Source organism: Hipposideros armiger, unplaced genomic scaffold, assembly GCF_001890085.2.
Source record: "Hipposideros armiger isolate ML-2016 unplaced genomic scaffold, ASM189008v1 scaffold_105, whole genome shotgun sequence".
In the NCBI taxonomy this organism is placed as follows: domain Eukaryota; kingdom Metazoa; phylum Chordata; class Mammalia; order Chiroptera; family Hipposideridae; genus Hipposideros; species Hipposideros armiger.
Window position 1 is genome coordinate 3,032,392 of NW_017731455.1, and position 11,765 is coordinate 3,044,156.

The following is an 11,765-nucleotide window of genomic DNA, read 5'->3' on the forward strand; positions in this document are numbered from 1 at the left end:
CCTCCCTCCCTGCCTTGTCCCCTCCAGTGGCACGCACTCTCTAGAGAAGAACAAGCAAAATACTACGAACTGGCCCGGAAGGAGCGACAGCTTCACATGCAGCTGTACCCTGGCTGGTCCGCACGGGATAACTACGTAGGTGGATCATTTTTATCAGGATTCGAGTCTGTAGACATGTGTTGGCTGTCCATATGGACAAAGGGAACTAACTGCCACCTGGCATCGGGGCTCTGAACCCTTCTCTCTGCCCACTCTTGGGACCATTAGCATCTTGTCGAAGCGCCAGGCTGGAAGAATGGAGGGTCTTGTCTTGGCCTCCAGTATGGCTCCATCAGCATAGTTTTTCAGGAAGCAGGCTGCTGTTCCAGTGTTCCAGCTCAGGACCCATGAAGTTGATTTGGGGCTCTCCACACCTTCTTGCCCTTGTCTTTGAAGACGCAGGGCTCTAGGATATGCCCAATGGGGCTTACGTGCTTCTCAGCAATGGTCCGTGGGGTGGTCTTACAGGGAAGTGGGTAGGGATGGAGGGAGAGAGTTTAATTTCTCACAGGTTTTCCAATAGGGCCTTTCACCCTGAAGAGGGAAAAATGAAACTGCCTTATGCCATGGTGCCGTAGAAGTTGGAAGCCTAGTTCATCCTGAGAGGGGCATGATGGGAATATTCCTAAAAGTAGCCACTACAAGTCATCCTTTGGCAGGGACCCAGCAAGGGTAGTGCGAAGGGGTATGTGTTGTGTGCTGTGCATGTTCCTGGGCTCTGTGTTGGCTGCAGGATTTACCTCATTTCCTCTCCTGGGTTTTAGCAAATACTGTAGGATTGTTGCTTTTTTACTCATTGCAGTGGTGGTGACACGCATGATTCCTCTCTCATAAACTGGCTCTCCTCTGGAGACCTCTGTCCCGTCTCACCATTCTTTCTTCTTCTCCATTTTGCTCAATAGTTTAAGTTCTGGGTTTTCAGTCCTCTCTAGATGGGTGAAATGTCCCTTATTATATAGCATTTGGTTTTATGAAGTGATTTTTACCATCTGCTTTTGTGGGAAAAACAAAACTTGTCTTAATGTCAGCGAGAGGCTGCTCCTCCTCCTGGTTCTCGTCGGTGTCCTGGAACCCCGGATGGTATTTTCCCCAGTCTGTGCTCCCTGACCTAACTTGCCCGTGGACACTATCTCTGTGTATGGGGGTTCAGAGCCATTCAATTGTTGCGGCTTTTAAATTTGCTGTGCACACGGTGTTGTGGGGATTCAGAATTCAATCAGACATTGACTCAGAACTTTCCAGCCGTCAGGAAGTCACACCCACCTGCTGTACCGTGTGGGTCCTGAGCGAAGGCTGGCTTCTGCTTGCTTTGACTAGCTGTTTCGGTTTCCTCCCTTCTTCTCATACCTTTAAACACCTGCTTCCTGGTCTGCTCTTTGCCATGTGGATGAGGGGGAACAGAGAACCGAGGCCGTTGGGCTTACCTCCCCTCACACGCATCTCCCTCTAGGTCCTACCACCCTTAGCTGGAAGCACTAGACTAGAGTCCTCCTGGGAGTTGAGACTGGAATTAGTGCTAGTGCCTTCTCAGAGCCCTTGTCACTCATCGATGGTCATGCACAGGTCTTAAACTGCTTGGGACCTTTCCATTTGTCCTCAGCGTGTGTGCAGTGGGGAAGCCTTTCTTCTGGAGCTGAAAGGAAGAGGATGAGAAAGCTAATGCTCTCCCACAACCTTGCTGCTCACCCCCACCTGACCTCGAGGTGGAGCTTTCCAGCAGTAGGCCAGCCTTGCAGCCTCTGTACCTTACAGCTACCTCATTTCGGGACAACTGCTCTCCTGGTTCCGGGTCAGAAGTTCTTAGAGGTCATCTTTAGCTTCTGTGTGCTACAGACCCAATTCTTTGAGTAATCTAGAATAATACAGAGGAATCTAGCTACTCTATAGATATCATATCCCCAATAAGCATTATGGGTCATAGTAGGACCTTCATGTACAGGACCTTCAAGTGTAGGGTGTGCCATTTACACTATGATCTATGTGCATGATGTTCCCAGAGTTGTACAGGGTGAAATTTCCACAAGGGTGCAAGGCCGACTTAGTGATAGCTTCCAGAGAATGCTGCAATGTTTACTTCGAGTCGGTTAGACAAGGTGTCCCCAAGGCTTCTTGTGAAGTGCTTTGTAGGTTTTAGAAGGTCCATGAGGCACTTGGAATGACTTTAGCTCCGTTTTATATTTGGAAGGGGTTTGGCATAATAGGGGAACCCCTGGTAAGACTTAAGAGAAAGTTTAGAGGTAATTTGGATTTGGGGCTATAGGAGCTTTATCTAGTAAGGGTACTGCCAGGGTCCTGTCACGATGGCTCGGTACTCATGGATGTGAACACTCTTCCACCCTCCCTCCCTCCCTCCCGGTCTTCTGTGCCTCAGGAAAGTCTGTGGTGCAAGAATCAAGAGTTAAAGCTTTTATGTATTTAATTGTGATGGAAGCTCATTAGCATTTTTTTTTTCTTTTTAACTCACTTGACATAGAGAAGTTTCTCTATAAATTACTTTGGTCATTGTAAAGTCTAAAAGGTTCTTCTGGAAAATGTTTTCCCAGCTAACCTCAGGCCTCTTTTACTTCCCTACTTTTCCAGCCAAGTGGTGACAGCCACGTGTGGGTGGTTGGACTTGGAACATTCTGGAGCACAAGAGAAAACATTTTGGTCCCATAGTGACCTCTCACCCCTGGCATTGTATTAGAACATGATTTCCTTTTCTAGCTCTTCTACTTTAGGTAAAGGAGATAAATCCTAGGTCATGTGCTCATCTTGATTTTTTTCTCTCTTACCATCATATTTTAGGCCTTTTCTTTCTTTTGTTAAGTTTAAAGAAATAAGAGCGTGTCAGCTTCCTTTGAGATGCATCTCCATCTGCGCTAAATAGTGTTTATTAAGTTTCTTCATGTCTCCTTCTGATTAAAACACGGCCCCTGTCCTTTAGAAACCTTTAGTCTAAATGATCATTTCCTCATTCATGAACCTCTCAGTCATCTCTCTAAACCGACAGCTTCCCATGGGTGGTGGAATTTTCAGCTGCCTTTTAGAATATGTTGCAAGCGATTGAAAATGAGTGAAGGCTGTGTTAAAGATGACCGAGAAGCTCTTGGGTGTGTGGATGCTGACACCACTGTGCCCACCTCAGTTTTACTCCAGGCTCCTAAATAAACTGGAACTAGACCCTCCTGCCTGTTTCAAGAGGGCCAGGTGGCACTTTGCTCCTTACATGAGAGGCACAAACATGAAGATGGGTTGCGGAGGTTCGTGAGAAGGCAGTGATCTCCCCGCCTCCCTCCGTCCCTCCCTTCAAGTGTATGTCAAGGAACCTAAAGTGTTTCACATGGGAACACTGAACTGAAGACCAAGACAAATGCCCCAAATGCTATAGGCCCCCAGATCTGAGCGAAAAGAGAGGCTTTCTCTGGAACGGTTGACTCAGTCCTTGGATGGAGCTCAGACTCTAGATCTCCACCCTGAGTTTCTCCTCGCAAAGCTTTATGGGTTCTCAAGGTTCCTCCTTATTACTGTTCTCTCTTCGGGAGTTGCTGTCATTATACCATGAAAACCTTTAGGCCAAAGTTCTATTTGGATATTCCGAAGCAAATTGAAGTGTCAGACCATGCCTTTTGTTTGTGACATTTCGTATATGCCAGGCAGCTAACTCGTGGATAGGACTGGCAGTAATGAGGTGAGGGAGAGCGCGTTTCAGATCTGGAATGAGGCCGTCACCTCTCCAGAATTCCCTCCTATTCCCATTCCACATCCCCAGCGCGAGAGGACTGTCAGGATTTCAAGGAGGGTCAGGTTGGAGAATGTGAATGGCTCCATCGTGCAGTTCATCACCCCCAATAGATTAAAAACCCTACTCAGAGGACGACAGCGCATTAAATGTAGGCAGCACAGCTTGGTGAATAAGGACCGTGGAACCAAGGCCGCCTAAGTCCTCATCCTGGCCCCACCGTTTGATAGTTTTGTGATCTCAGAAAGGTTATGTAACCCCTCTGTGCCTCCGTTTCCTTAGCTGTAAAATGGAATGGTGATAATACCTATTGTATAGGATGGTGTGGGGATAAATGAGCCTACGTGCCTGGCACACTTAGAATCATGCCTGGCACGTAGTATATGCTCAGTAAATGTTAGCTGTTATTATTAGGAGTATTATAACAATTATATAAGACAGGAATGGAATCCCCTCTTTTATGGATGTCCACTCAGCAGCAGTTTTAGAAAGAGCTTGGATGATACCTGGTTCTATTTTCACCTTTTTTTATTCCCCCTTCTGTCTTTTAAACCCGAGGCCCCATGCTACAGCTCTAAGAAAAGCCCCTACTTAAGCTTTTAATTTTTGATTCAGAATGAGGACCTGTTGGCGTCAATAAGCGATTCGCATGAGGCAAGGAGGCTCTAAGTCCACACAGCCATCTCAACTTTCATTTGACCTGCGGCTGGGGGGGTGGGGCCCTTGGGCCACGTCCAGCCCTGTCCCTGCCCACCTCCCAAATCTCCCTCATCCAGCTCTTCTCTCTTGTGGAATCGGATGCCCTGGGTCAGGATTGAGGATGGACGTAGGTGTGTAGGAGAGGTCTTTCCTTTATGGACCCGTTGATTCCTTTTTTTCTCCTGCTGGGTGGGTGTCCCTCCGGCTGGAATGCGGTTCATTTGTGTTTTGGATTAAAGGGGGTTGGGGGTTGGAAAACACTCAAGGAGCCTTGGATGGAGAGAAGCAGGATGCTCCCCTCCTCCTTCCTCCTTCCCAGGTGAGCCTGGGCAGCCTCCTCCCATTTGTTTCTTGAAACAATTCCCTGTGTTTTATCTGTTCATCTAGGGGAAGAAGAAGAAGAGGAAAAGGGACAAGCAGCCGGGAGAGACCAATGGTAAGTTAGAGTAATGAGGATGGAGGAAGGACGGTACTCTTGAGGACCACTCTGTTAGGTTAGGCTTCTCTCTGGGGGAGGCAGGAGAAACTCAAGGCCAGGACATTGTGGGGGAAGCCATCTTAGCCAGCCTTTCTGTTTATGCATTTTAATTAATTGCTTCATGACTGCCCTTTTAAAGCTAGTAACATTCATTGTTGCATGAAAAGCACATTGTAATTCTAGTGGAATGTGTTTTGAAATAACTGGAGAGCCTGTAAGTGGAGAGCAGTAGGCATGCCTATGCGGGATTTATACAGTCTGCTTACTCTGTATGTGTCTGAGTAGGGGTGAGGAGGGGGCTCGGGGAGTAGGAGGGGTGTGTGTGAGTGTTTGATATTAACTGGGCTGTCCCTGAATGTTCTGATGCATGCCTTTACAGTGGTAAATTGCACCCAACTTAAATTAAGGAGGTTTGTCATTCTCTAGAAGAAATTAGAAATACTGCATAGGCAATCTCAGAGGTCCCTTGGAGAAGGCCAGGCTTTTAAAAACAACAACAAAAAACATTTTGAAGGCTTTGTATAATTTGTTCTTTTTTTTCAGAACACAGCGAATGTTTCCTAAATCCTTGCCTTTCACTTCCTCCGATTACAGGTGCTAATGTCATTTTGAGTCGTTAAAATAGTTGCTAAACTGTTTTTTAATTTTTCTTGCCATTATAGTTTGATTAACATTAAACACGTATGACATTTGAACATTCTTTAAAATGACCATCTACACGGTTTCGTATGTTGCAATAGATTTTTTTTTCAGTTGCTTTTGTTGGTTTTCTTTTTTTTCTTTTTTTTTTTAATTTAATTTAACTTTTGCTTTGTTTATTTATTTATTTTTCCCATAACAGTTGTTTAAGCAGTGATGACAGTGGCTTAGAGTTGAACTAACTGTGCAAATTGAATATGCAGTATTTCTTTAAAAGAGACTGGTTAAAAAAAAATGGAAGGAATTCAGTAATAAACCTCCTTAATCTAATGGCATTTTTTTCGTTGCTCCCACTAAGTTTTCTCACGCAAGCATGCATCCACAGTATGATTTTTTTTTCCTTTGCTTTTTTTTATTTTAGTTTTTTTTTTCTTCCTTTTGCTTTTCTGCTCATAATTTGCATATCCATTAGCATTTTACTGACTGTACCTGCTTAAATGCTGCTATGAGCTCCTAACTAACTCTTAACAGCTCATTCACACAGCCTGTTGACCTTTACCTGCTCCTCTCTTAATATTAATGAAAATAGATTTAAAAAGAAAGATGAACATTCCAAAAGCTGCAATATCCCAGTACCACAGCCCTTTTCTTTCTTTATTTCTTTCTGTTTTGTTTCATTTTGTTCTGTTTTTATTTGTAGTTTTCTCTTTTTTAAACTATTGTACTCTGAGAAGAAAAAAGCATGTTACAAACTTAATTCCCTCCTTCGCTTTATTTTCTTCTTTAAGAAAAACAAATTGAGAGAGAGAGAAAAAAATAAAAGGAAAGCAGAACCAAAAGAGGAAAAATATGATTTAAAAAGCTAGTTCTTCAGTAGCTTAACTTCTCTTTATCAGCTCAAACCGAATCTGAGAGACAGTCCTTAACGAAGGGATACTGCAGCTTTATTTGCAACAGCTAATTTCACAAGTTGAATAAGAATGTGATTTTTACCTTTTTTTTTTTAATTAAAGAAAGTTAAAAATCGAAAGTCATATTTTGTAATTAGTAACCAGGTCATTGATTTATTCCCTTTTTTATTTTTATTTTTTTCTTATTTGTATCTTTCTCTTTTCCTCCCCTCCCTCTCTCCCTCCCTACCCCTTTCTCTTTCTCTCTCCCTCTCTCTCTCTCTCTCTCCCTCTTTCCCACGTCCTCCTCCTCCTCTGCTCGCTTCTCTCTTGAACTCATTCAGACCTGAGCGCTCCTAAGAAATGCCGAGCGCGCTTTGGCCTTGATCAACAGAATAACTGGTGCGGCCCTTGCAGGTGTGTATAGATTTCCCAGATTCGCTGTGCTGGTTTGCAGCTGGTCTCTTTGGTCCTTTTCCCCCTTCTCTGGCCTGTCGCTTTGTAGCTCTGTGTGTGGATCTTCAGATACCAGGGCGCGGGACACTGCTCTGTGAGGGATGTGCTTGTTTTCCCCCGCTGCTGCTAGCCAAAATGCCACTGTAAAACAGCATCATTTGTGCCTCCTCGGGTCAGCGACAGCCAACCCCAGCGCGCCCCTCCCAGGGATGGTGCCTGCCAGCCCCCTTCCTCAGGACAGCCCAGGATGGGGCTCAGTGACATCCCATCATAACCCTGGCCTAGGTAGCCGCAAACAACGTCACCTTTTTCCCTCCTCTTCTCTCTCTTATTTTTATTTTATTTTTCCTTGTTGATTTTTGGTTTCTGGTTGTTGTTTTTTTTGTGTGTGTGTGTGTGTGTGTTTTATCGTTTTATTTTATTTTTTTCTTTTGACTCATAGAAGTCCTTTCCTTTTCATGCCCTTGGTGAGGGAAGACAATCAAATAGAGCCGAGGTGATCTAGAAGACAAGGCAGCTGTAGCTGAGATTTCACATCCAACTGAGCACGACCCACCATTGTGTTGTGTTTTTTGTGTTTACCTTATGCTAACAGATGCAAATACTCCAAAGAAGTGTCGGGCACTGTTCGGGCTTGACCGACAGACTTTATGGTGCAAACCGTGCAGGTATATTACCACTGTGAGGCCTTTGGGAAAATCAAAGCACTCTGTCCTCTGGTACCTCAGCGTGTCAGTATATTTTGACCTCATTCCCATCTATTTCCGCACTGGCATCAATGACTAATGATCCTCATTCTTCAAAATTCCCTTGCTAATTTTATGCTGCGTCCTTTCCCCACTTTCTCTTTCTCTCCTTTTCCTCCCTGCTCTTACAAATAACATAACCCTGGAGGTAGGGCTTAGACCACCACCCTAACAGACCAGAACGGGCACTTATCCTTTTGCTTTGAAAGCCAGCATCGTGGAACTGGCCCGGCCCTGTGCATAGAGACCGCCATTTCCAAAGGTTTGAATGAGCTAAAATCGGCAACAAAATAGCATTCCCGTGCACGCGGGAGTCAAGACACTTGGAGAAGTGCTCTGGGGCAGGCTTTTTTGTTTTGTTTTGTTTTGTTTTTGTTTTGTTTTGTTTTATGTTTAAAAACCACATCTCTGTACAGAGGAGCTTGGTTAGCTGACATTGTTTTACAGTGCTGAAAAGAAGTGTGGCATTGAATGGCATGTACCAGCTAAAGGGCTGCAAGCAGCGAGTCCAGTAGTCACCACTGCAGTGCTGCTAGCCTGCAGAATGGAAAATATATACATCTGTATAAGAGAGAGAGAGTGAGAGAGAGAGGACATTGATTCCCAAATGTACCAGAAGAGCCCAAATGAAACACCCGGGTTCCACCTGCAGGCTTCCATCCAACCTGTAATTTCAGGGAAGGTGTAGGTACTTCCTTCTTGGTGGAGGGATGCCAACTAGTTCCTGTCTCATTTCCTTCCCTTTAATGACCACCTTTGGTTAAATTTGTTGTTTCTTTGTTCTGATACAAGCAGTCTTTGAATTTGGAATATTATGATGGTAGGTATCTCAACACCCAAACACGCTTTTCTGTTTGTAGTGCCTCCCTTGTCACGTGTCCCTCTCCTCCATGCCTTTGCCATGTGTTCCATGTTTAGACGTTAGATCAGATGTCCATCCCATTACGTGCATGCCCACAACTCTACCGTGTCTCCTCCCCTGCCTCTGATGCCTTACAAGAAATTGGTGAAGTGCCTCGCGTTGACCACACCTTTAGGGGACAGAAGGCCTGTGAGTCTTGATTGAGAGGGAACTCCCCAGAGGACCCTCTGCCCCATTGAGTGAGGATGGGAGGCCTTGGGTGAACACCCAACAGGAGTTGACAAATGTCCTTTCCGCACAGTCCCGGGGTCTCCTCTGTGCAACAGAAAAGAGTTTCATGATGGAGTTGACAAAAGACGTTAGGTAATCAATTAGGGCTAACCCGAAAGACAGGAACCCTGCTTACTCTATCCAGCTAGGCAGTGAATTAGTGTCAGAAGGTTATTTGTGCTGAGTAGGAAGGTGACTAGCTGGGAAATCCTGTTCTGAGACGCCCTGCCGTGGTCAAGGGTGAGCTAATTGCAGGGTCCACTCTAAGGGTTTCTCACGATCTGTAGAAATGTATAGCTGACACCACTGTACGTACCTTGCAATATGGTTCGTTGCCTGGTTTGTGTTATTTTACTCATGGAAGGTGAGTGGTGGTTTATGAATCCCTTTTTGGTTTTGGAAGCAGTTACTGCGAGTTAGACATGGCTTTTTTTTTTCCCCCCTTCAGTGAAAATTCTCATTACTAACATTGACTGGACGGACGTTTCCTTCTCAGACACAGCCCCGCGCCTTGCTGAAAGCCAGGGCGTGCTATCTTCCTAGACTCGAGTTTTCATGACATTTTTAACAAGAACAACCAAAAGCCTTCATAGCTGCTTCATAAACATGATTTCATAAAGTGCAGCTTTGAGGGGCCAGCTGTCAGTGTGCAGTGTTGCTGTCCCCGGATGCTGAGAGGGCCCCTCATTGTTCCTCTGTGTGCTTTCTCAGCACCGTGAGAACCTTCCTGGTGGCCATTTTTTTTCTGTTGGGCGATGTTTTTTTCATGCCCTAAAAGCTTTTAGCAGGTACATTTCTGCACTTTTTAAGAGTGTAACTCCAAAGCAGGTTCAGGGAGAACTATTGTTTCCTGTCAGAATAAATCCCTATGAAGCCAAAAATGGATTTGTAAGAGGCCACTCCTTGATTGGAGATGGAGCCTACGTGGGGGAGGGTTAGAGGGTTTGTCCCTTTTCCCTCAACTTTTCCCCTTGACTTTGCCAGGGTCTGGCTTGCAGCTAAATCAATAGGACTAAATGTGCTTTAAGAAAAGAAAAGTTGCAAAGCGAGGCATTTTCTGGCTGGTCAGAAACGTGTGTGTGTTCCAACTGCCTTTTGCTCAGCCACCTGTGAGAAGGAGTGTCGCTTTCTCATTCATAGTTTTCATGTCCCATGTTCATAATGCCTCTCCACTCACTCATCCCCATGACGTGGAAACTTCCGTGTCACAAGGGGGGTGGGAGTGGTGAGGGGAGCACCAGAAATGCTCCTAGCCAATCAGGGCTCCTCACTCACTACACAGGGTTTCTAATTTTATTTGACATTTGAGGACATTTTTAACAAGATTCTGTTTTGAGCCCACCAAGTTGCTTTTCCCATCTTTTCACTCTGCCCTAATATAGCATGGAATGCTGCTTGATGTCATTCCCTTGTTTCTTGTTTTTTTTTTCCCTCTTTCTCTCTGTCTCCCTTTCTTTTCTCTCTACTTCGCCCTGTTACTTTCTCAGTTTTGCTTATGCCCACCCCACCGCCATCCCCACCCCCTCCCTTCTCCCATTTTTAAAATGCATGGACATCTTAGTTTTCGGAGCATGTTTTGATCTGCAGGCTAAGGTGGTTTAAAACTCTTGAGAGGCTTAATTATTTATCTTGGGTTTCTGGGATGGGAGCAGAGCCCACAGTAAAATCATCTATCCCAGAGGAGAAAAAGCAATCATGTCAATTTGAAGGTGACGGGGGCTGCCCTCTCTCCCTTAGAGTTCCTTCCAACCCAGAGAGGGGATAGGTAGACCCTGAGGCCATGAGGCCACTGTCCCAGTGGGTCTCAGCCTCTGGGAGGCAGGGAAGACGAAGCATGTCCCTCCCCAGCCCCTGCTCCTCCCCCGCCCCCTCCCCTCCCAGCTCCTGCCATCTTGCTGAGTCCACACCCCACGCACCCAGGGGCTTGATCAGACAGCTCAGGGGCCACAGACCCAGGAGGAACTCATTACACCCCCTTCCTTTCAAAGGCCAGTGACACCTGACAGTGGCTACCCTCAACCAGGCAGCATCTTAGTTGCTTTCTAGCGGTGGAAAGCTGGCTAGCACTTACACACTTGTATTTAGATGGAGTGTTATCAGCCACGGTTCTGACTATATTTTCCTTAGATCAGCACATTCCCGTATCTGTATTATTTTTATAGCATGAGTGGGGTTGATCCCAGGGTCACCTTTCCTACCAAATATCATCCCATTGGACTGGGCTTATAGTACGAGAAGCTTTTGATGTCACATGCTCAGTTTCTTGAATTGATTTCCCCCAACCTTTGCTGGGGAAAGAGAGGCTCTGAAATTCTCTTACATAAACAGGAAATGGAGAGGGGAAATTCTGGTTTCGGTATCGGGCAAAATTAGTCTTTGTGGTTTAAACACTAATCAGGATAACTCAAACCCAAGAAGGTCCATGCTGCAACCCCCTGTCACTTCTTCTTTGTCATCACTTCCTTGTGACATGCTGCATCCTCCATTTACTGGCCTTGGCATATTGACAAGGGCAGGACGCCCCTCCATGCCATCTCACTGTCTCTCCTTTCCAGCCTTCTCACTCGGGTGGGGGAGGGGGAGACCCCAAATCTTACCAAAAAAAAATCAAGTCTGAATCATAATTTAATCCACAACCTGCAGGCCATACAACCAGTTATTCTTGTTCCTTTGGATCATTTTCTGTTTTTCTTATTCTTCCCCCTCCCTCACCTTTGTTATCCTCTTCTACCTGTTTTTGGTGGTTTTTTTGTTTTTTGGTTTTTTTTTTTGTTTTTTCGTTTTTGTTTTGTTTTTTTTTTTAGTTTATTTTGTTTTATTTTTGTTTTCCCCCTCCTCTCACCTGATTCTGACCTCTCTTGATTTGGTGTGGTTCTTAACAGACAAGCCCGAAAGCTCTCTGGGCACCAGCAGCCTGGTAGTGGTGGTGGTGGTGGTGGTGGTGGTGGTGGTGGTGGTGGTGGTG

General features: G+C 45.4%; 1 protein-coding gene across 42 annotated transcripts in view; it reads left to right on the forward strand.

Moving 5' to 3' along the window:
* The window catches only part of TCF7L2 (transcription factor 7 like 2), a 215,443-nt gene that overhangs the window by 194,800 nt on the left and 8,878 nt on the right, over positions 1 to 11,765 (forward strand). For 11 of the 42 annotated variants that reach the window (XM_019646608.1, XM_019646595.1, XM_019646598.1 and 8 more), the window contains 4 exons: positions 28 to 135; positions 4,847 to 4,895; positions 5,481 to 5,531; positions 6,811 to 6,883. In XM_019646608.1, the coding sequence (XP_019502153.1) occupies positions 28 to 135; positions 4,847 to 4,895; positions 5,481 to 5,531; positions 6,811 to 6,883 (281 nt within the window). Of the gene's footprint in view, positions 1 to 27; positions 136 to 4,846; positions 4,896 to 5,480; positions 5,532 to 6,810; positions 6,884 to 7,517; positions 7,591 to 8,460; positions 8,490 to 11,765 lie in introns of those variants that run through there. The other 31 variants (XM_019646628.1, XM_019646624.1, XM_019646637.1 and 28 more) reach the window with 10 other exon arrangements.